This window comes from Astatotilapia calliptera, chromosome 17 (genome assembly GCF_964374335.1).
Source record: "Astatotilapia calliptera chromosome 17, fAstCal68.1, whole genome shotgun sequence".
NCBI lineage: Eukaryota > Metazoa > Chordata > Actinopteri > Cichliformes > Cichlidae > Astatotilapia > Astatotilapia calliptera.
The window spans coordinates 38114251-38135906 of NC_137438.1; the positions used below are offsets into that span (position 1 = coordinate 38114251).

At 40.1% G+C, this 21656-nt stretch overlaps 2 protein-coding genes across 4 annotated transcripts in view; both read left to right on the forward strand.

Moving 5' to 3' along the window:
- LOC113008588 (protein mono-ADP-ribosyltransferase PARP12-like) overlaps window positions 1-4570 on the forward strand; it is a 15038-nt gene extending 10468 nt beyond the window's left edge. For all 3 annotated transcript variants that reach the window (XM_080291268.1, XM_026146065.2, XM_080291267.1), the window contains 4 exons: window positions 898-973; window positions 1238-1368; window positions 2954-3105; window positions 3250-4570. In XM_080291268.1, the coding sequence (XP_080147394.1) occupies window positions 898-973; window positions 1238-1368; window positions 2954-3105; window positions 3250-3848 (958 nt within the window). In that variant the 3' untranslated portion in view covers window positions 3849-4570. The remainder of the gene's footprint in view (window positions 1-897; window positions 974-1237; window positions 1369-2953; window positions 3106-3249) is intronic.
- A 984-nt stretch (window positions 4571-5554) lies between these two features.
- Window positions 5555-20855, forward strand: LOC113008589 (protein mono-ADP-ribosyltransferase PARP12-like). Its single transcript, XM_080291446.1, has 12 exons — window positions 5555-6037; window positions 6371-6506; window positions 8023-8725; window positions 8815-8865; window positions 8953-9079; window positions 11613-11778; window positions 14762-14882; window positions 14998-15094; window positions 15803-15878; window positions 16502-16632; window positions 17568-17710; window positions 17948-20855. Exons 1-12 carry the CDS (start codon window positions 5760-5762, stop codon window positions 18199-18201), a joined length of 2283 nt encoding a protein of 760 aa, XP_080147572.1. The 5' UTR covers window positions 5555-5759; the 3' UTR covers window positions 18202-20855.
- Window positions 20856-21656: the final 801 nt, after the last annotated feature.

Consider the following 21656-nt stretch of genomic DNA (forward strand, 5'->3'; position numbering starts at 1 on the left):
AAATTTGCTATAGAGACAAAAACCATTATTTTGTACCAGGCTGTAAACATTATCCACAAAAGTGGGTCAACTTTTTAAGATAACTTCAAGTGGCCATTTAAGGAATTGCAGTTGTTTTGGGGGGTTTCAATGCTGATTTAATTTTTGACACAGCCAAATATCTCTTTCAAGAAGACGAAACGTGACTATTTACTCATGGAGATGTAAATAAGTAGCTAGCCATATCAGTAACTGGTCATATTAGCTTTTTAGTCAACAAAGATTTCACAAAACATGATGTCTACAGGTTTCTTAGAGACACTGTTGAGCTACTTAGTAACTTAACTTAATAAGACTCAAAGACTGTAGGAACAACCCTGATTGTTCTTAAATTCTTCTGTTTCACTTATTAGCTGTGTTCATTTGGCTCGCTTGTATGGGATCAAATCCTTATTTCACTCAATGACATGCAGATCAAAGAACTCGGTAATGGGGGGTTTTGTTTCTGAATTTTTGGTTGATCTCTCCATTAAAATGAAACGACCATCAAAATGAGAGACTTTATATTTTAATTTCTTTGTAAAGTGAGCAAACCTACAAATTCAGCAGGGTATCAAACAGTTATTTCCCCGTCTGTGTGGAGCCTCAGCATGAGTCACAATTCTTTAGTTTGGGGTTGTTTTTTTTTCTTTCGTTGGTTTGTTTTTCAAGGAATTTGCAAGAAATTAAAAATATGATGTTTTTCATTGTCGCTTATAACGGAAAAATATTTTATTCATTTAAAATTAAAACTTAAAAAAGTTTGAATAAAGAAAAGAAGTCTGCTTACCGCAGTGATCATTAATTACATTTATCTGATGTGTGTTTTCAACCTTTAAAAACAATAATTAAAGTCATTCTAACCCTTTCTCTCTGCAGAAGGCCTTTGGTTCAAACTTCCACTCCAATACCAGAAACCTGGGACAAGACACAGATCCCTCAAACAGGATACTCGGTATTGTAAAAAAAACCAAAAAAAACCCCATTTTATATATATATTTATTTATTTTCATATATATATATATATATATATATATATATATATATATGAAAATAAATTCAGATATTTCACACTATCTGCTGAAAAAACCTGCTTTACAGGTTTTCATATCAGATTTTGTGTGTTAGCGTTGTGATTATGTTATTTGTCTCCACTCCATTCTACTTTTCCTTTATAATTGTGACTGAAAATGTTTAATGTTCCTGTTTTTTCTTATAGCGAATCTCACTCCAGCCCAGCTCGGAAGAATTTAGAGAAGTTGTAGCTCTTTTCTCTGAAACCATGAAAAGCTGTGATATCATCAACATTGAGAGGATTCAGAACAAAGCTCTTTGGGAAGCCTTTCAGCTGTACGTATTTCATTTAATGTAGTAATGAAATATGTTTGGCTTGTGTTGTAAAAATGCTTCTTGGAATAAATCTCAATCTGGGAAGCCTGTTCATTTTCCCTTAATTGGTGGAAAATGCAGCTGCAGGTTGAGCAGCAGAGTTGAGTATGTGGGCTGACATCATATCCTTCAACCAGCATTTGTCGCATGTCCCTTCTGTTCTGTCCTCTCCACTCCCAAATTCTGGAAGTAGTCTGTGGGGGTGAGCGTTGACATCTTGGAGGATAGAGCGGAGCTCCACACCATCACACTGCCAAACACAAACGTTAATCTTCCCTGTTTGATAAGAATTTTTTTTTTAACTTTTAGGGTCGTGTTGCTTAAGTTCATCGAGTTTGGTGGACATTTGTTTATGCACAGCTCTCTTAAGGTCCCACTACAACATTTCATTCATGAATGAGTCTGGGCCATTCATTGGGCATCATATTGATTTGTTTCTTTTTCAGCCATTCTGTTGTGTATTTGCGGTTGTGCTTGGGATCATTGTCCTGATGCATGACCAAAGGCTTTGCTGTCAGACAGATGGCGTCCCATGAACAAATTGTAGTTCATGGTTGACTTCATGAGTGCAAGGTAGATTTTCAGAACCAGAAGCTTGATCTAAGATCAACATGTATATTATCTGACTTTTTTCTGCTTTGTCCAGTGTAAGTAGCATTTTAGTATACCGCCCCAAAAAGTTAAATGGACTGATTCTTATATATCGCTTTTCTACTCTCCCGGAGTATTCAAAGCACTGTATACAACATGCCTAATTCACACATTTATACATGCACTTCTAAACTCAAGTACAAACTAACAACATTCACACACCGATGGAAAACCAGATTCTGTTCATCTGGACGTTTTCAGTGGGAGAAACGTTTCGTCACTCATCCAAGTGACGTCTTCAGTCTCAGCTGTCCGCAGGCTTCCAACCTTATAAATAGTACATTTACACAGTGACTGAAACCAGCACCAATGAATGAGCAATGGGCTGTGAGGTCAGCTCCTTGATCATTAATATGCAAAGTGTCATGATCATTGCTTTCATGCTCTGGGGGACCTGTAGATGCCTGGGGCCTGGATCTCCTCCATGCCTGCTTCATGTCCTGGGGGGCAGGGCTATGGCTCCCCAAACCTATTATTGGACACTTACATGAACAAACCTTATGCGTGTACACACAAGTGTTCACACAGGTGTACAAGCAGGTACTCACAGACACACACTATCTTGGTTGGCTGCTGCCTGTAAACATATCGTGCATTACTAGTCGTGTATGCTGCTCAGTAACATTCTATACGTATTATTTACTGTTACTTATGCTTATGTTGGTTGTTACCGTGGTTTCCTACTGTTTTCTTTGGGGTTTTTTTTTCCTACATCAGGTCATTATGCAGATTTTCAGTATCCCTCTGTTGCCAACTTCTCTTTTCTTCTTTCTCTTTCTTTCTTGTCCCCCGGGTTCTGGTTGCCTCACATCTACATAGATTGATTGACTTTACATTCACACACTTACTGTACATGTACCCCTTTGAGTTCATTTTTTCTGTCTCCTACTTGAAGGCAGAAGAATCAGATGAAGACCAAAAACAAAGGAGGAAATGTGAGGGAAGAAAAGCTTTTTCATGGCACTGACTCCAAATTTGCAGACACCATCTGTCACCACAACTTTGACTGGAGAATCTGCGGAACTCATGGAACGTCTTATGGCAAAGGTGATTGGAAGAAATGTTGAATAGCATCCATTTAAAACATTTTCATTTCAGTCTTGCAGATGATTTTGTGACACTAGGGTTCCTGCTGTCTTTCCCCACAAATGCATTTTTTTCACAGTCGTCTTTTTTGGTGTCTAAACACAGGTAGTTACTTTGCCCGTGATGCCAGATACTCCCACAACTACACCGGTGACACTGATGTGAGAGCCATGTTCATCTCACGGGTGCTGGTGGGAGACTTCACCAAAGGGTCCTCTGATTATCGCCGACCTCCCTCCAAGGATGGAGGGGGCATAAACTTCTATGACAGCTGTGTGAATGATGTAATGAACCCCTCCATATATGTGGTGTTTGAGAAGCAGCAGATTTACCCCGAGTACCTGATCCAGTACAAGACCACAAACATGTTTATTGATGGCACAGTACCAAAGCGAGTATCAGGGTCGAGACTAGCACAGCAATCTGTGGTGGTACCAAGACACGTGGCAGTAGGGAAACCACTGGTATTACCCACCGCAGCAGTAGTACAGACACCATCGGTAGTACACAAACTAAATACCATCTTAAGTCAAACCACTGCACGGCACCTTCCCAGCACAGCTTCTTCCATGGACTCAACCAGTGGAACAGTCAACAAACCCACACCATCAACTCCATTTCCCACACTATCTCCAAGGGAATTGTTAGACTTTTCTGAAAATGTAGCTGAGTTAGTAAAAAGATTTTCCAGAAGTGGTACCTGAAAATGTGAGTTATGATTTGTGAACTGTGCTCCAGAAAAAGAGTTGGTAGCACCAGCTTCCCAGTTAGATTCTATTAAAGTATTTTAGGTTTAATATGAATGATGAAGAAACTTTGACAGACATGCTGAACATGTAGATTAGAGGTGATGCAGGTTTCTAAAGAAAGCTTCAGAAATGTTAAATGTTTCATACTTTCTCTTTCCATTTTCAAATTTCTCGTTTGTTTTTTCTCTTTGTTGTTTTGATGCTCAAACTTTTCCACCTAAATCACATGTACTGTAAAATTATTTAAGGTGAATTTCTAAAACTTGACAGCTTTTCCACTCATTATGTTTAAATTAAACCTTGAAATAACTTTTATACAGAATAACTCAGAAATAGCAGCACAACGCTAATATCACATAAGCACGCTGAGCTAGAAGAAACACCTGATTGCTTTTCACGTAATTATCTCAGGTAGTTAGTGGTTGTCATATTAGCGTGTCCTACTGTATTAAGACACTGTCAGATTGGCTGAGACACATGACGGCCTGTGTGTTGATAACTTTGCTGTTTAGACAACCTTTGTGATGTCAACAGGAAGCTGGGACCAACTTCTTGGAGCACAGATAGAAACAAAGGGCTGCGATGTGTGTGACACTCACTTCTCTGTGTTTGGAAAAACATGTAAAAAAAAAAAAAAGAGAAAGAAAGAAAACAATAAACGCTGAGCACAAAGACGATACTGTGGTAGTTGTTCATCTTTCACACTTCGCCCTGTTGTGCACTGATGAGCGCACGCTGCTGCTGTTGGAGTCAAACACATGGAAGTTTCCTTAAAACTCGATATGAGGGCAAAATATTAGCCTGTCAGTTTGTTAGAAGCTATAATAATAACCTACAGGTGACCAGGGATGAGCAGTAACGCGTTGCAAGTAACTACTGTAATCTGATTACTTTTTTCCAATTTTTAAGTGAAGTACAATATTACTATTGCAAAAGAGAAATTAGATTACTGCTACTTTCCTGTAAGCGCTACTGCGTTACTGAACCGTGATTTTATTTGTGAGAGTGACATACGAGCGCGCGACGTCTGTGGCAGCAGCAGACGTGTGTAGATCAACGGATACTATGGAGCTCGGGAGAGAGTGTGACCATGCAGCGTTGGAAGTACTCACATTACTTTGATTCTGTAAAAACATTGTCATCCGCTGTACACTCTGCATGATTAAAACTAATACTAAGTTTTAAAAGATACTTTTTCATTTGATTCAATTTTATGTGATGGATTATGCAGAAAAAATAGACTTGGGCTGATACCTGAATACGTTATAAAGCAATAGTACTTTATAATGTATTCAGGTTGCATATGTTTTTTAAAAGTAACTAAGTAATAAAGTAACTAATTACTTTTGAAAATTAGTAATCAGTAAAGTAAAGTGATTTCTTTTTTTGGAGAAGTAATTAGTAACTTAATTAATTAAGTAATTAATTAAAAATACAGTTAATCCAGTTCCTTCGCAATGGCCCATCCATACGAGCTGTCATAAGAGTTTGCTCTATAGCCCAGCACAGTCTGTGCAGTAGTATACAGGAGATGGGCTGTTGCGCAACGACACATCCACAGAGCCATAGACGCATTGTGACGCCATGTGTTTTCATTACTGGACATGTTTCAGCTGTGAAGCAAAAGTAAGCCCTTCTTTTCATTTTCAGTCGAGGTCTATGGAGGTCATACAGCGCGGTGACGCCCCCAAGTGGACATCAGCAGCATTACAGCATCAGTCCAAGATAAAAAATAGTTCAGTTTCGCTTTCCAATCGTCAGAAATGATACCGAAGATTTCCTCCTCCCATGAAACCAGCGGCCGCTGTCGTCAAGCTGCGGTTTGGTCTCCCAGGTGGAAGTTAACGCAGGCAGAGCTCGGACACGATGGAGACGGAAATACTGAAAATGATCTGCGCCGGCCAAGGAGCAGTCAACACGGAGGATTTAGTGTATAATCTATTTTCCGGAGATCCCACGAAGGTGTCGGAGATCATTTCTAACCGAGAGAAATTTGCTCGGTGTTGTCCAAACGGACAGCCGAAGGTGGTGGCCAGGACCCGCCTGAGACTTTGCAGAGCCAAAGACTGCCCGGGGACGTGCAGGGGTCTGCACCTGTGTAAAAACTTCCTCTTCAGCGGATTCTGTCAGTTCACTCAGCTCAGGTAAACATGCTGGACTTAAAGTAAATAAACAGCTTATTGTCTGAGTCTTCGAAGTTAAACGGATGCTGGCTCTACCCAGCTGTACATCAAACCTATTATTGGGCGAATCCTGCTAAAACATTTTTCCCAAAACGCTGAACTTGACTTTCATATAATTCTGTCCATGAGTTATTGCGTCGTCTTTTGACTTGCAAACGGACTTTCTACCAGAAAGATAACCCATGACGTACATGACAGCTTTTTTGTTGTTGTCATTATTGTTTTGGGGTTTTTTCTTTTCTTTTACTGAGTACTTACCGTCATGACTCAGCTGTGTGGATTCTGTTACAACAGGAGGGGCTGCAGCTTCTCCCATGAGCTGACGTCTGAGCATAACCAAAGACTTCTGAGGGAGCATGAGCTGGAGAGCCTGAGCCGAGAGGAGCTGTGCACCCTGCTGCTGCAGAGTGACCACACAGTTCTTCCTGATGTAAGTCTAACAACACACAGCATGAACCGGACGAGTCAGTCTAGTTTGCATTCCTACGACACAATGCCACACCCGCTGTTTCCACTAACATGTTACTTTTGTTTTTAAATGAATTGAAAGTGTTTTTCTTTAAAAATGTTTTTTTTTTTTGAAAAATATAGCTATTGAGAAAAAATGTAAAATAATTACACCATTGACGTCTCTGCCTTTCTAAACGGAGGGACAGCAACTGTGTGTGTAAATGTAAGCGTGTAAAAACTGCAGATAGTCATATTAACAGTATTTTGTCTCTATCCGCCATTGTAGAGATTGATCTAATGTAAACGATGGTTGTATCCCAATTCAGGGTCTGCAGCCTTAAAGGCCGCATTTCAAGGCCGATTACGTCACCGCGATGCGACGAAGGCTGTCCCAATTCAAAGGCTGCTCGAAATGCGGCCCTGAAATGCGTCCTTCATTTCCCTGAATTTTAAGGCTGTGGCGGTGTAGACTTCGTAGCCCAATTATCCCAGAATGCATAGCGCGGCGGTGGGTGTGGATAATTTTGCAAAAAAAAAAAAAACGGCGGGTGAAGGGCGCCTGAAGAGTAAACTTTAAGTAAGTAATGAATATTATGTCACTTATTTATGTGCAAATGTTTAATAACGAAGAACATTAAAACATTACTGTTGGTCACATGTCGGCAAAGTTATGTGACGTTAGTGACGTTTGTGCTAACTTGGTTTTAAAGCCTTTACTTTAAAATATACGCCGTTCAATAGCTGAGCTTAATCTTACAGAGAATGATCAAAGCTCATGTAGAAACAAACAAATGAACAAAAGATTTTCTCCTTCATTTCTGTCAAACACAGCTGTATGACACGTTTCCAGCTGTTAGTATCATGGTTGCTAGGCAACCTGGGCAGCGCAACGGAGGCTAGACCGTCCCATTTCACAAGCCTCGCACTTCCGGCCTTAGCGGTCTTTGAGTACGCGGCCCTTGAGGATCGTTGAGGCTGCGTACTTTAAGGCTGCAGACACTGAATTGGAATACAGCCATTAACGTGGCGCACGGCGTGACGTGACAAAAGGCACATACGTTTGACGTTGCGTGACGAATTTCGTTTTCTTGTAAGACGAAGGGGAGGGGCTAGCAAAAAAAAAAAGTTTGGGAACCACTGTGTTAAATGAAAGTTCTTTAAATGCCTGCATTTTGTTTAATGCCCAGCAGGGGGAGATTCAAATGGTTGCATCTCTCCTTGAATTTACCTGTTTTTTAGAAGTTTATGACAAAATGACCTAAACTGATTCAAATCAAGCTTATGCTCTCAGTCTTTCCTGTCTTACTTATTTATACAGCTTACATGTACAGTGCCTTTTTTAAAGTCAAAACAAAACAAACAACAACAAATCAAACAGGAATGTCAGACAGTTCTATCTATCGTTTATGTAGAATATATGATTATAATCCAGGTTTGATTTACAGTCTGTGATTATAACCTTCACTTTTCATCTTTTCCTCTCTCCATATCTCCAGATATGCCACGACTACAACAACGGTGTTGGACTGTTTGGCAGGTGTCAGGATGGTGATGGTTGCAAGAGGCTCCACATCTGTGAGACCTACATCAGCCGTGAATGCAGCTGCTGGAAGAACCACGATTTTAATGCTCCACAGCCATTCAGAGCTTTGCAAGCTAGAGGCGTACCTGACACACTCTTTCAATCCTTGAAGGCTACTTATGCAAATAAACAAGCTTTGAAGGTGGCTCGAGTCAGTGACCATGGTCAACAAAGTCAGAGAGGCAGAGGTGGCCATCAGCTCAGCAGAGGTTGGAGAGATACTTGGGGCAACAGTGGCTTTCGGGGGAACAGAGGAAGCCACAGCAGCCGCCCGGTGCAGGATCAGGCCTGTTCACTTAGTGACATTGCTGCAAACATTGACGCCTTTGACCTGTACTCCAGCGATGGACTGAATGAAAGCGACGATGAAAACTCTCCCACTAGTGACATCTCTGCCGCCACTAGCGACAACGATGCGAGCAGCGAAAATGATGTAAGCCAAAACCGGACATGGCGTCCAAAAAAAGCTGCTGTGCCTTTTAGAGGGAGAGGCGGCAACAGGGGCAACCATCGGCTTTTTCAAAATACTCGTTCCTTAAGTGACATTCGTGCTGCTGTCAGTGATGTAGCTGCTAGAGGCGGCGGATGGCAGAACAATAGACAGAGCCCTGTCAGAGGTAAACAACGGCTGAAAACACTTCTGTGGGGAGATGAACTAAAACTGCTGTCTGAATGAAGCCTGTGAAATATCTCCTGTTTCTTTCAGATAAAACAGGGATCTGCATGTACTTTATCAAAGGTCACTGCAAACATCAAGGTGAGAAAGTCATGGTTAGTAAGTGTTTGAGGCTTTAATGTAGTTCTTTCTTGACTTTGACCAGCTGTCTTTCTTCTTTCTTCTTAGATCGATGTTTTAAAGCTCATGACAAGATGCCGTACCGATGGCAGGTCCAAGAGGGACACCAGTGGACTGATTTGCCCGATAATGAGACAATTGAGAGAGACTACTGTGACCCCAGTAACTCATACAGGTACTTACATTTATTCTGCAACTCAGACATCTCAATTTTAGATAAAAGGTTTGGGCGTTTCCAGATTTTTTGAAGGTAAAATGCTTCAGAAAGCTTTGGTTTTAGGAAGCGCTGGCTCTCTGTGATGTTAGTATGTAACAAACTGGATTGCAAGTTAATCTGATCGTTGTGTCATCAGCGTTATTGTGTTCAGATTTGTCACACAGCTATGATGGACTTGCTCCACACGTGCAATGATGTGATTTACTGAGTGTCCTTGAAGGTGTAATAATCTAGAGGCTGTTAAGCCTGTCGATCATATCAAACACCTGTGACAGAGAGTCTGTAGGAGAACATGCTTGTGGTTGGCTGAGAGTGTATGTATGGGGGTGGGAGTTATGGAGCGTGTGTGTGTGTGTCTGTGTGTGTGTGTGTGTGTGGGGGGGGGGAAAAAAGTTCAAGAGGAGACAGAGGGATTGTTTTTGTTCTTCAGGGAGCGCTCTCTTTGTTTTGGCGTTGTCTACAGCCCACAGCCGACTGTGTTACTGTTCCTAATGAACAGCTGGTACACGGAATCCTGACCGTCTCTGTCTCCTGTTGGAGGGACGCTACAATACGGCGGTTTCAGGCGCAACGCTTTGGATAAATATTAAAATAAAATATTTGATTCTTTGCTGAATTTGTAAGTTTGCTCACTTAAAGTGAAATGAACACAATTTTATGGTAGTTTTATGTTAGTTACTTATTTTGATGGAAGCAGATAGAATATCAACATATCACAGAAAAGTTCTTTGACCTGCATGTCGCTGAGTGAAATAAGGATTTGATCTCTGACATGCAGACAGAACTCTGTCTCCCCCAGTGTCACGGGAAGCTGTGTGGAGTGTGGTGGTTGCGGTTTGGTGACCAGGTTTTTATGTTTTTATGTTCAGTGTTAAGCACATTGAGTTGACATGAATTTCCAACAAATTACCATTATCATTACTCCTGATCTCAACTGCGTTTAAAGCAGAATAGATAGAAATCTTGCTGCAACCTTAAGGTCCACCTGCTCAAGTGAACATCTTCATGATTGAGAGAAGGCTTGGGAGAAAGTGTTGTGGTCAGTCAGTCGATCTCTTTGGCCACCATGTTTGGCAGAAGAGAAATGCTGAATATGAGCTAAAGAACACTTTTACCACAGTCAAGCGCTGTTTTCTGCTAAGCGTTCAGAATGAGTTCCCCAGAATGAGGTTCTAATGGACAGTAGGTTTGAGAATCAGGATCCAGTTCTTGTAGAGAACCAGTTCCCTGTTGTCCAAATCAGCTGATTTCAGTTTGTTGGAGGAGGAAAATAGTGGCACAGTCTATAGCCTGGATATGGACTGTCCTTTTATTCTTATTGCACAAAAAAACAGACAAGAGTGTGATGGTAAAGTGGAAACTGCATCTAGGACAGAAACAGCTGCACTATGGTGGTAACACAACTTTGGCTCTTTGCACAGAGAGCATGCTAATACTAAGCTAGCCAAGAACCCAAAGTAATGTTAAAGCCGCAGCCCATCAGCCAGAGCCTGAACTTCAACAAGTAACAAACTGATGAGCAGTCAGGCTGCAGACTCTCTTTCTGCCTGTTCATGTTTCTAAAGTAGAATCACCATGGCGATCGCTCTTTGTGCTGGTTTTCATCTTTGCTCTGTGTTGGCAGCTTTTTGTTGACACCTAAATACTATGACTAGGATCATATGTGTGTCCTTGTGTCGTCATGATTTGTGTTGGTGTGCTGGACTGTAGCCTAAGGTTTGTACTATTATACTATTAACTGGTTATTATGACAGTGTGTTTTAGTATTTTAGGTAATGTAAAGAGTAATGTAACAAGTAGTTACAGTATGTACTGCATTATTTAAAAAAAGGGTTTTGTGTAATTTGTGTAATACATTTTTACATTTTTCAGTAATGACCACAAAACACAAGAAGGATGGGAAATCCCTCCAACATGCACAAACATTTGACCACACAGCATGTAATTAACTTCCATGAATGTAATGTCTTTGCTATGCTGCTTAGAGATGGTGGCGACTCAAAGCAGAGCCAGTGAAAGCCATGAAGAATTGATAATTGATATCAATCATTTAATCGGAATCGCTAAATTCTTATCAATTCCCATCCTAAATGGACAGGGCCATGCACCGTACAATCTTGACGAGAACTTCCCTCCCGCAGCGTGACCACTGAGTGGACAGATTTTCCAGCATGGCAGTGACCCAAAACATACCAAGTCAACAAAGAAGTGGCTAAAGAAGAGCAAAGGTCATGGAGTGGCCCAGACAGTCTCCAGACCTGTCCTATAGAAAATCTGTGGAGGGAGCTGAAGCTTTGAGTTGTTCAGTGGAACCCAAGAACCTGAAGGGTTTAAAGAGTTTCTGTAAAAAGGAGTGGTCTAAGATCCCTCGCTGATGTGTGCAAACCTGATGACCAACTACAAGAAATGTCTTAATGCTGTGTTTTCAAATGACACACACGCAGTACACAGCTAGCAGTGGATTCATTTTGTTTTAATTGTGTGTCTGCAGTAGCACCAGCCCAGCCGTGCACTTTGACACGATGACCTGCGGACTGAAGCAGGTACGTCGGCTCTCGACAGAAAACTCGGTGACTGAGCCGACCTTCATCCACACCACCGAGTGGCTTTGGTACTGGCAGGATGAGTTTGGGAGGTGGAACATGTTTGCATCTGCTGTGAGTAACGACATTATTGTTATCGTATTTTAAATTTTTATGTTGTTAAGAAAAAGACAATATTAGGACATAACTCTAACAGACCGCTGTACAAACATATAAAATGTGTAACTGACTGTTTACTAAAAAGGTTGTTTGCACTCTTTGATAAACAGTGAAGACAGTCGTCTTTGCGTCACCCATTAGTTTGTCGATTGCATTTCAAAGCCTCATTTTCACCGTTGTTGTGTTTTTGTTTTACTTTTTTAAAACTGAACACGACCACATTTGGAGAACAGAGCTACATTAATTTTGTTAAGAAACTTTAAACAAGACTCCAAATGCATGCTAGTTTTGTGGACATGCAAATAAAAAACTCTGACACATTTAACATATCAGCAAGAGTTTGTTGCTAAATCCAAAAGCTCATACTGTCACATTTGTTACGTAAGAGCATTTGCTGTTTTTCATTCTCTGCTGAAGGGAGCGAGTAAGTGATGGGTTCTGTTTGTTCGTCTGTTTGCTAGCAGCCCAGTGTCCACAGCTTCAACTTTTTGTGTGATGGTAGAGCGGTATAGCACACTTTATTTTGTCAATACGATGCACAACATCACAATGACAACAAAACAGACTGACATCATCTTGTAGTATAAACATCATTACTCACTTAAATTTTAGTATAGCTCTGTTGTTTTATGGAAACTGTATTAACCTCCTAGGACCTGGCGTCCACATATGTGGACATCACATTTTGGGTTAGTTAGATCAAAATACTCAATTTTGCTCTACAAGGGCCTGAGATCCACTTACGAGGACATTATACTGCTTCTGTTCTATCGAAATTTTAAATGAATATCCTCATATGTGGCTCTTATTTTTCTTAGAAACAAAAATTAGGTAAAAACAAAAAAATCTGGTAATTCTTTGTTTTTACATTTATCAGGACCCAATCAGCCCAAATATCAAAGAGAAAATAAAAATGCTGCTGTGGAAGAGTTCAGGTCTTAGAAGGTTAAAGTAAATAATTTTCCACTACCATTTAAGTTTGACGTTGCAGCCATTCAGAGCTTACACTTTCTGATCTTTTTAATTCAATTCAATTTTATTTATATAGTCCAAATCACACAAAAAGTCGCCTCAAGGTGCTTCATAGATACAGAGAAAAACCCAACAATCATATGACCCCCTACGAGCAAGCACTTTGGCGACAGTGGGAAGGAAAAACTCCCTTTTAACAGGAAGAAACCTCCGGAAGAACCAGGCTCAGGGAGGGGCGGGGCCATCTGCTGCGACCGGTTGGGGTGAGAGAAGGAAGACAGGATAAAGACATGCTGTGGAAGAGAGACAGAGGTTAATAACAGATATGATTCAATGCAGAGAGGTCTATTAACACATAGTGAGTGAGAAAGGTGACTGGAAAGGAAAAACTCAATGCATCATGGGAATCCCCCGGCAGCCTACACCTATTGCAGCATAACTAAGGGAGGATTCAGGGTCACCTGGTCCAGCCCTAACTATATGCTTTAGCAAAAAGGAAAGTTTGAAGCCTAATCTTAAAAGTAGAGATAGTGTCTGTCTCCTGAATCCAAACTAGAAGCTGGTTCCACAGAAGAGGGGCCTGAAAACTGAAGGCTCTGCCTCCCATTCTACTTTTAAATACTCTAGGAACAACAAGTAGGCCTGCAGAGCGAGAGCGAAGTGCTCTAATAGGGTGATATGGTACTACAAGGTCATTAAGATGAGATGGGGCCTGATTATTTAAGACCTTGTATGTGAGGAGCAGGATTTTGAATTCAATTCTGGACTTAACAGGAAGCCAATGAAGGGAAGCCAAAACAGGAGAAATCTGCTCTCTCTTTCTAGTCCCTGTCAGGACTCTTCCTGCAGCATTTTGGATTAGCTGAAGACTTTTCAGCGAGTTTTTTGGACATCCTGATAATAATGAATTACAGTACGGTAGTCTGTTTGTTAAACATCGTTTAACAAACCAAAGGTTAAAGTCTTTGCCATGAATAACTCCACGTCTTAGGAGGGGTGTACGGGTGAAGTAGTTCCTGACTGATATGTTTGTGAAACAGTGAACAAACATGGAAAAATAGCTGCAGCAGGTCAGAGTTTTATATCCGGCGTGCCTCAGCATGAAGAGCAGGTGGAGCTGATCTGTGCCACTGTACATCTGTCTCAGTCACATTATCAATGGCACCTACTGCTGCAGTTAATACTACATGTAAACTGCAATAAATGATGCACACAAAGGAGAAAGAAGTGAAGCTGGCAGAGATTTACTCTTAAACTAAATTAAGATCATGATATTTCTCAGCAGTTTGAGTTACACTGGCTGTGGCCCAGCGTGCTTTTTTAGTTTTTTTTATTTTGGCCTTCTTTATATCCTGATTTATTTGTTTCATGGTTAATGTTTTACTTGCTCTATTCTCTTATTTACAGCTCATCTCCTAATCTTTTTCTTTTACCTACCAAATGTATTCCTCTCATATCTCATCTCATATTCTGAATTGTTGAGATTTTTAATACTAAAATAAGCAGTCACTTACCTTTGATTTATAGGAAAGAGGAAGAATTACATGCTACCAACCAAATGAATGCACCATGCTTTGCTTTTCTTCCATTTTCATATAAAATGTCTGCAACCTAAGATCAAATTTTAAAAATCTTAAGGCTCCAGCTGTGGTCGTTAACACATATACCTAACATGCAAAAGATCCCTAGTTTGATACCAAAACACAAATCTGGTGTCAGGGGTTCAAAAGTTCAAAGCCATGCTGAGCTCGGTGAGGAAGGACGTCCAGCATGACGACTCTGCCAAACCAAATGTTACTGTTTTCATAATTGTGGCTATGCTAACTTGGGAATTTCTACCTTGAGACCTTTATAATATTACAAGCTCTTTAGACAATATTCTTTTGCTTCCCAACGATTTATTGTTCATATGGCAATTCCTGTTTGTTATGCGTTTAAAGACCTGCTCGCCTTTCTTACTTTGCAGATTGGTGGACATGAAGCAGCAGACATCAACAGCACAAAGCTGGAGAAGTTGTTCCTGGGCAATAATAAAGACGTTGTGGAGTTTACTGCTGGTTCACACTCGTATTCACTCAGTTTCGACGGTAAACAAAGAATATGGAAACTGTATCTGATCGCTGATTTCTGTGTTTTAAAAGTGGTGTCATAATCATTGCACAAGTTTAAACTTTTATTTATGTTTTTTTTCTTACCCGTCAGACATGATGCAGACAAACAACCTTAATGGCACGAAGACGCTCGTGTGCAGACGGCCACGGTTTGTCTCTGCTGTAGACGTCCGAACAAAGAAAGTCAGGTACGTCATCCCAAGAGCAGCTTATTCTCTGCGGTGTTCTTACATCTGAGAAGTTCATTCTAATTGGGGAGGAGAATTCATGTTCTTGTTCGGTTTACTCTTCTCATTGAGACAATCAAAGCTCTAGATATGGTTTTATATACTTTCCTTTTCCTGTATCTAGACCTTACCACAGTATTACCTTGGAGATCTACAAAGACTTTACTTGGAACAATCTCAGGCCAAAAATCACTAGTTGATGAGATCTTTGAGCACTCAAGTGGCACTGCATTAAAAATAGGAATGTTGAGCATCTCTCTCTCGCAACTGGTCTCAGTTCACAGACATTTGTGGACTGTTGTTAGAAAAGGGGATGCTACACATGAACGTTTTTGTTATGATGGTGCAGTTTTTCCAGTTTAAACATTCCACATGTTCTCTGTGCTCTAATGTGAAACAAATCATTGCAATCCAAAAATTGCAGCCTCAGACATAAATCTGAATTGTTAAGTTTTTGTTGGTAGTTTTATTGATGAATTTGCAATAATAATAATAATAATAATCTTTTTAAAAATCCAGTAAAAAATCGTACTATTGTTATTACGGCTTTTAATGGGGAAAATGACGATTTTAATTTTAATTAATTTCAGTACTGATATAACTATAAATGTGTTTTGGGGTTTTAAAACGAACAATAATGAAAGCATTCCTTATCATTTCTGTTTGCAGAAGGCCTGTGGTTCAAAATGTTGGCCCAGTACCGGACAACTGGGACAAGACACAGATCCCTGAAACAGGATATTCGGTACTGTGAAAACCAACAAATGTAAAAAATATAATTTTCCTCTGTTGGTTTAGCTCACAGTCATTTCTAAATGTAAACATCATTGAGTAATTGTAATCTATTATTTCTTATTGTTTGCAGTGTAATTTTTAACAAAATGGGATAATTAGTACCAGATAGCTGAGGTTGTTTTTCACATGTTTGCAGATTTTAGGAGTCAACTTTCTTTAGTACGGCTGCTGAAAACTCGATGCCTCAGTTTATTCTGATATAAGATTTTGTATTTTTAATTTTCAAAAAAAAGACAGTCAATGATTTCAGTATTGCTAGATATCTGCTGTTTCTTTTTTCATTTCATTGTTTTGTTGTTTTACATCAGCACAGCCTGATTATCTGTTTCTTCAGCCAGCAAAGATGCTATGTTAGCTAAATGGAACATAATAAAGTATTCAGCAAAAAAACCAAATATTTCCTTCAGCAAGTGTTGAAAAAAAGTGTTGTTTAGAAGCCAAAGTAAAAAAAAAAGTTAATAATTCTTTCTGTTTCTGTGTTTGATGATGGTGTTTTAAAATTGTGATTACAGCTTGTTTTTGTTCAATGTTATTGTGACTGAACATTTTCTATGTTTCTCTGTTTTCTTACAGCAAATCTCCCTCCAGAGCAGCTCAAGAGAATTTAAGGAGGTTGAAGCTCTTTTCTGTAAAACCATGAGAGGCTTTGATATCATCAACATTGAGAGAATTCAGAACCAAAGTCTTTGGGCGGCCTTTCAGTTGTACGTACCGACATCCAGTTAATATCCATGCATCAGCCGCTTGTTAAATTTGGCTGACAGCTTGTGTCTACGATAGATTCTAACCAGGTTATTGTATCTGTGCAAGTAGCCACCCCTGTCTGATAAAGTAACAGCATCATTTACGAAACTCATGTTGTATTAAAGTAGACTTTAAACTATTAATGGAGAAAATCAACCCAATAGGAAAATATTTAAAGAAGTCATAAACGTACTAAGAAGATCTTTTTTCATGCATTTCAATAAACTGACCACTTTTTCAGTTTTTTGCCCCCTGCTGCCCCCTGAATATAGAGATTTAAGCTGCCCACAGTGGTGTTGCTTTTCAGAGCCACAGGCTTGGTCCATCTTTTATTCAATGTCTACTATTAGCATGCACACTTTCTGACCTTTTCTCTACTTTTTCTTTATATCCTTGCCTGGATCTAGACCGTTACCCAGTGTTACCTTGGAGATCTACAAAGACTTCCCAAAATTTCATGGCTTGTTTTCTTCCAGATATAATGTGACCTATGGGGATATTATATGTAGTAAAATATACTGTGGAGGAGAACACAACCATGAGAACAAAGGGAGACTCAGACCACAAAGACACAGACTAAGACATGTGAACTTGACACAGTGACGGGAACATGGAGACGTGACTGACTGGGGAGACGGGACAGGGTCATAAAAGATGATGACTAAAGATTACATAACCTAATGACGAACACAGAAGCAATGTGAAACAATAATATATTGAAAGGAGTGAATACAGAGCTAGAACATAAACTGCGTCTCAACATCCAAAAGAACAAATCATGAGCTCACAGAAAACTCAAAGCATAAAAAAACTTAAAACACAGGCTCAAAGACACAAGACCATGATTCACACTCTTACAGCTTGCTTTAATTTGTTTCCTGTCTCCTTTTTCAAGGCAGAAGAATCAGATGAGGACCAAAAACCGAGGGAGAGATGTGCCTGAACTAAGGCTTTTTCATGGCATCGACTCCAAATCTGTAAACACCATCTGCCACAACAACTTCGACTGCAGAACTCATGGAATGGCTTATGGCAAAGGTGAGTGGAAGAAATGTTCGTGCTGAAATAGTTATTGGTTATTCAGCACATGTTCAGCATAGATTTAAAAAGCAAAGACTCCAGCCACGCTCATCTTTGTGACACCGTGAGTCCTGTGGAGTTATTCTTATGGAAAACATTGATTTTTTCACCGTGTAATCACCTCTGCATGTTTACCAGTTTCCTTCCCCACAAATACATTTTTTCACAATTGTACCTTTTGGTGTCTAAACACAGGCAGTTACTTTGCCCGCGATGCCAAATACTCCCACGACTTCACCGGTGACGCTGACGTCCGAGCCATGTTCATCTCACGGGTGCTGGTGGGAGACTACACCAAAGGGTCCTCCGATTATTGCCAACCTCCTTCAAAAGACGGAGGGGGCATAAACCTCTATGACAGCTGTGTAGACGATGTAATGGACCCCACCATATTTGTGGTGTTTGAGAAGCACCAGATCTACCCCGAGTACCTGATACAGTACAATTAGACAGTGTACTGGTGAAAGAAACCAGCTACCCTATCAGCTTACCAACCCAGCACAGTTTCTTTCATGTGCTGATAGTGAGACAAATGTAACTTTGAGTACTCAGAGTAGAAAAGAGATATGAGAACCACATGTTTACCATTAAGCATTTAGCAATGTTGGTAAAAATGTGTGAATTGTCCTGGGAAATACTTGGTAAAACTAGCTTCCCAGTCAGTTGCTATTTTAGGTTTAATGATGAAAATGCTGAATAAGCAACTTTCTTTTGTTTGTTTCGATGCTCAAACTTTTTCAACTCGACCAAATGCAAAGTGATTTTTAAAAGAAGACAAATTTCCACAAATCACAAACATTTCCAGTCAGTCTGTCTTCATGTTGCACATGAAGACATATGTGCATCTTTTGCATCTTTTATGTGCAAAAGATGCACATAAAACCAGGCTGGCACAATCCCATTTGCTGAGGTGTTTTTTATAGAAATGACACTAACTTTTATACAAAATGTAATAATGACATTTTGTATCGCTAATGATCTTAGCATATATCTGTATGTATCTCCTTAATGGTGGGCCAATCTAAAGAAAAGTTTTTTAATAACATTGCAGTTATTAACATCTATTTTAAGCCATGTCTTTAAGTTTTCATATTTATCACCCTGACAATGCGATGATGTCTCCATTTGTTGTTGTTGTGACATTCAACATACGCGAAGGAATTTAGTTATACTCAACATAAATACAGAATGAAGAATTCGACAAAGCATACAGGCTTAGCAAAAACCGCCCATAGGACAGGTTTATGCGAGTAATATAGATATGCTGCAGCGTGCTAACCATATCAGAAGAAAAGCCTGAGTGCTTTCCTCGTGATTATCTCGGGAAGTTTTATACGTCATCCATGTTTAGTGGTTATCATGCGAAAGCGTCGTACCTAAAACATATCAAATAATAAAAAGGGATAACGTTGGAGGCGTTTAGAGCCTCAGATTCTCGTAAGGATTTGTCCAAGACACGACGGACTGCGTGTTGGTGCCTGATGATAGCTTTGCTGTTTTAGATGACCTTTGCAATGTCAGCAGCAAGCAGGGACCAACGTCTGGGAACACGTATAGAAACAAACAGCAGCAGTGTGCGATACTCACTGTGCTCGGAAAAGCTTGAGAAGAAGGAAAGCGAAAAACATGGACCTTCTAGTCCAGCGGTCCCCAACCTTTTTTGCGCCACGGACCGGTTTAATGTCAGACAATATTTTCACAGACCGGTGTTCCGGGAATCCATCCTACCTGACAAACCATCCTACCTGTTGTTTGTACACATGCGCACAACACGAAATTAAGTGGCGAACCGTCCTACCTTTGTGAATATGAGCGAGAAGAATACTCCGATGGGCAAAGTTAAGTGGCAAACCGTCATGCCTACTTACATTTGTGCTGGAATTAGGAAGTAGGATGGTTTGTCAGAACACCGGCTTTTGAGGTGTCGCGGATAAATACAAGAGAATAAAATGATACGACCAAGACAAATATAATAATAAACGTGACTTCACTGTGTAATTGTGTAACTTTATTAGCAGCGTCCTCCTGAAATGCGCCAACAACACTTGACAGTAACATCCTCCTCTCTGCCCCTTAATGCTCTCTGGTCGCTATGGTAACGCGTAAATATTTATTTCAAAATAAGACACACAAGACCCAGGGAAACAGAGTTAACGATAAAAACCATGAAAAACATAAATTTCACAACCGAGCCTCAACTCTCGCGGCCCCGTACCCAGCGACTCATGTACCAGTACCGGTCCATGGCCCGGGGGTTGGGGACCGCTGCTCTAGTGCAGCACAAAGGTGATGCTGTGGTGGTTGTTAAACGTTCACTTCGCCCTGTTGTGCACAGTGCACCTCGTTCCATTTGCCAGTCTTTCTAGTTCATAGTCTGACTGTAAATGCAGAAAACAGTTGATAAAAAAAATTAATTTCTGTTTGAAGATGGTTTAAATGTTACATTGTGTGTATTTCCTTTCTCTTTAGCTCTTTTGCAGTCATAGCCCGCTTGGTCAGTAGTACTTGGATTAGCTGTTATATATTTATAATGATTAGAAACAGATATAACAAAATACAAATACCCCATGCTACTAGTTTTGCTTTTTGTTATTGTTCTTGACACTGTATGAGAGGGTACTTACAGCCAGGCAGGCTGTGCATGAGGAAACCCTGAAAGGGCCATAGAAGGGCATCAACCCAGCAGCAGGATCACTATCTGTTGCTTTATGCAGAAAGTAATAGAAAGATCACTGCCAAAGCCTTACAGAATGGCATATTTATGTGCATGTTCCCGATGAAACTGTTAGGAACAGACTCCATGAGCATAGCTTGAGGTCCTGATGCCTTAAACAGCAGTCATGAGAGCTGCTGACTAACACGTGGAAGTCTGCGTTACCTTCCAAGGATATGCCTCCAAAGGCTCACCCTCTCCCAAAAAAGTCATACAGGATGTTTCAGGCTTCATAAAGTTTGCCGATGGCGCCTCCAGATTCTTTACATGTGCTCACTGTAAACCTGTTCTACTATTAAAGCTATTATTCTTCTGAAATGTTCTATCAAAACAGATTTTTGTGTGTGTGCATGTTGGCAATCATTCAAATAAATAATTATTTAAGAGTTATTGAGACTGTTCACGGGTGTGGTTCTTGATTATGGCCCACTGTGGTTTACGTGGCCTAAATTATGGTCTGCATCAGGACATATGATGATCTGCACTTCCTTTTGGAGTCACAGTCGCAGGATAAAAAACTGCAAAACAAAAAAACCCTCTTTATTTGTTAAAGAGCAAAAAGATGAAGGCGAACAAGCTTCAGCAATAAGCTGTGGGTTTACAAACCTTCTTTTGCCCTCAAAAACCCTGAAAAAGAACAAATAAAGATTACAATAATATTTACAATAACAACATTCATATTTTCCCTCTGCTCAGGCGTTCCAACACCTTCAGTTAATGAGGAATACTTACTTCTAACTTAATCATCATCAGTTTGCAAATTCTGGACGCATTTTAATGATCACTAAATTGCTGTGATTTTTACTTTCCAACAATAATGAGTTAACACAACAAAACACAGCTAACTGCTGTTCTTGCATTTTAAAAAGTGAGCTTGTTGGCGAGCTGGATTGTAAAGGCGCCTGTCTCTAAAGTATTTTGGGTCAACTTCTGCTTTTTAAATGTGCTGTGGGCTATAAATAAAATAGACGTGACAGTCAACACGGTGCATGTATGAAGCACATTTTTTCATTTCCAAAAATAAATAAATAACACAGTTCAGTCGGTTACATATTGAACTTGAAGAAGATAAAACAAGATATCGATCCTCCTGTGCTCGTATCAATCCGTTACCAGTATTAGTGTTGGTATGATACTCTTGATATTCACATTGTTCTGTCGTTCAGGTGTGCCACTGGAGAATCACCTCAG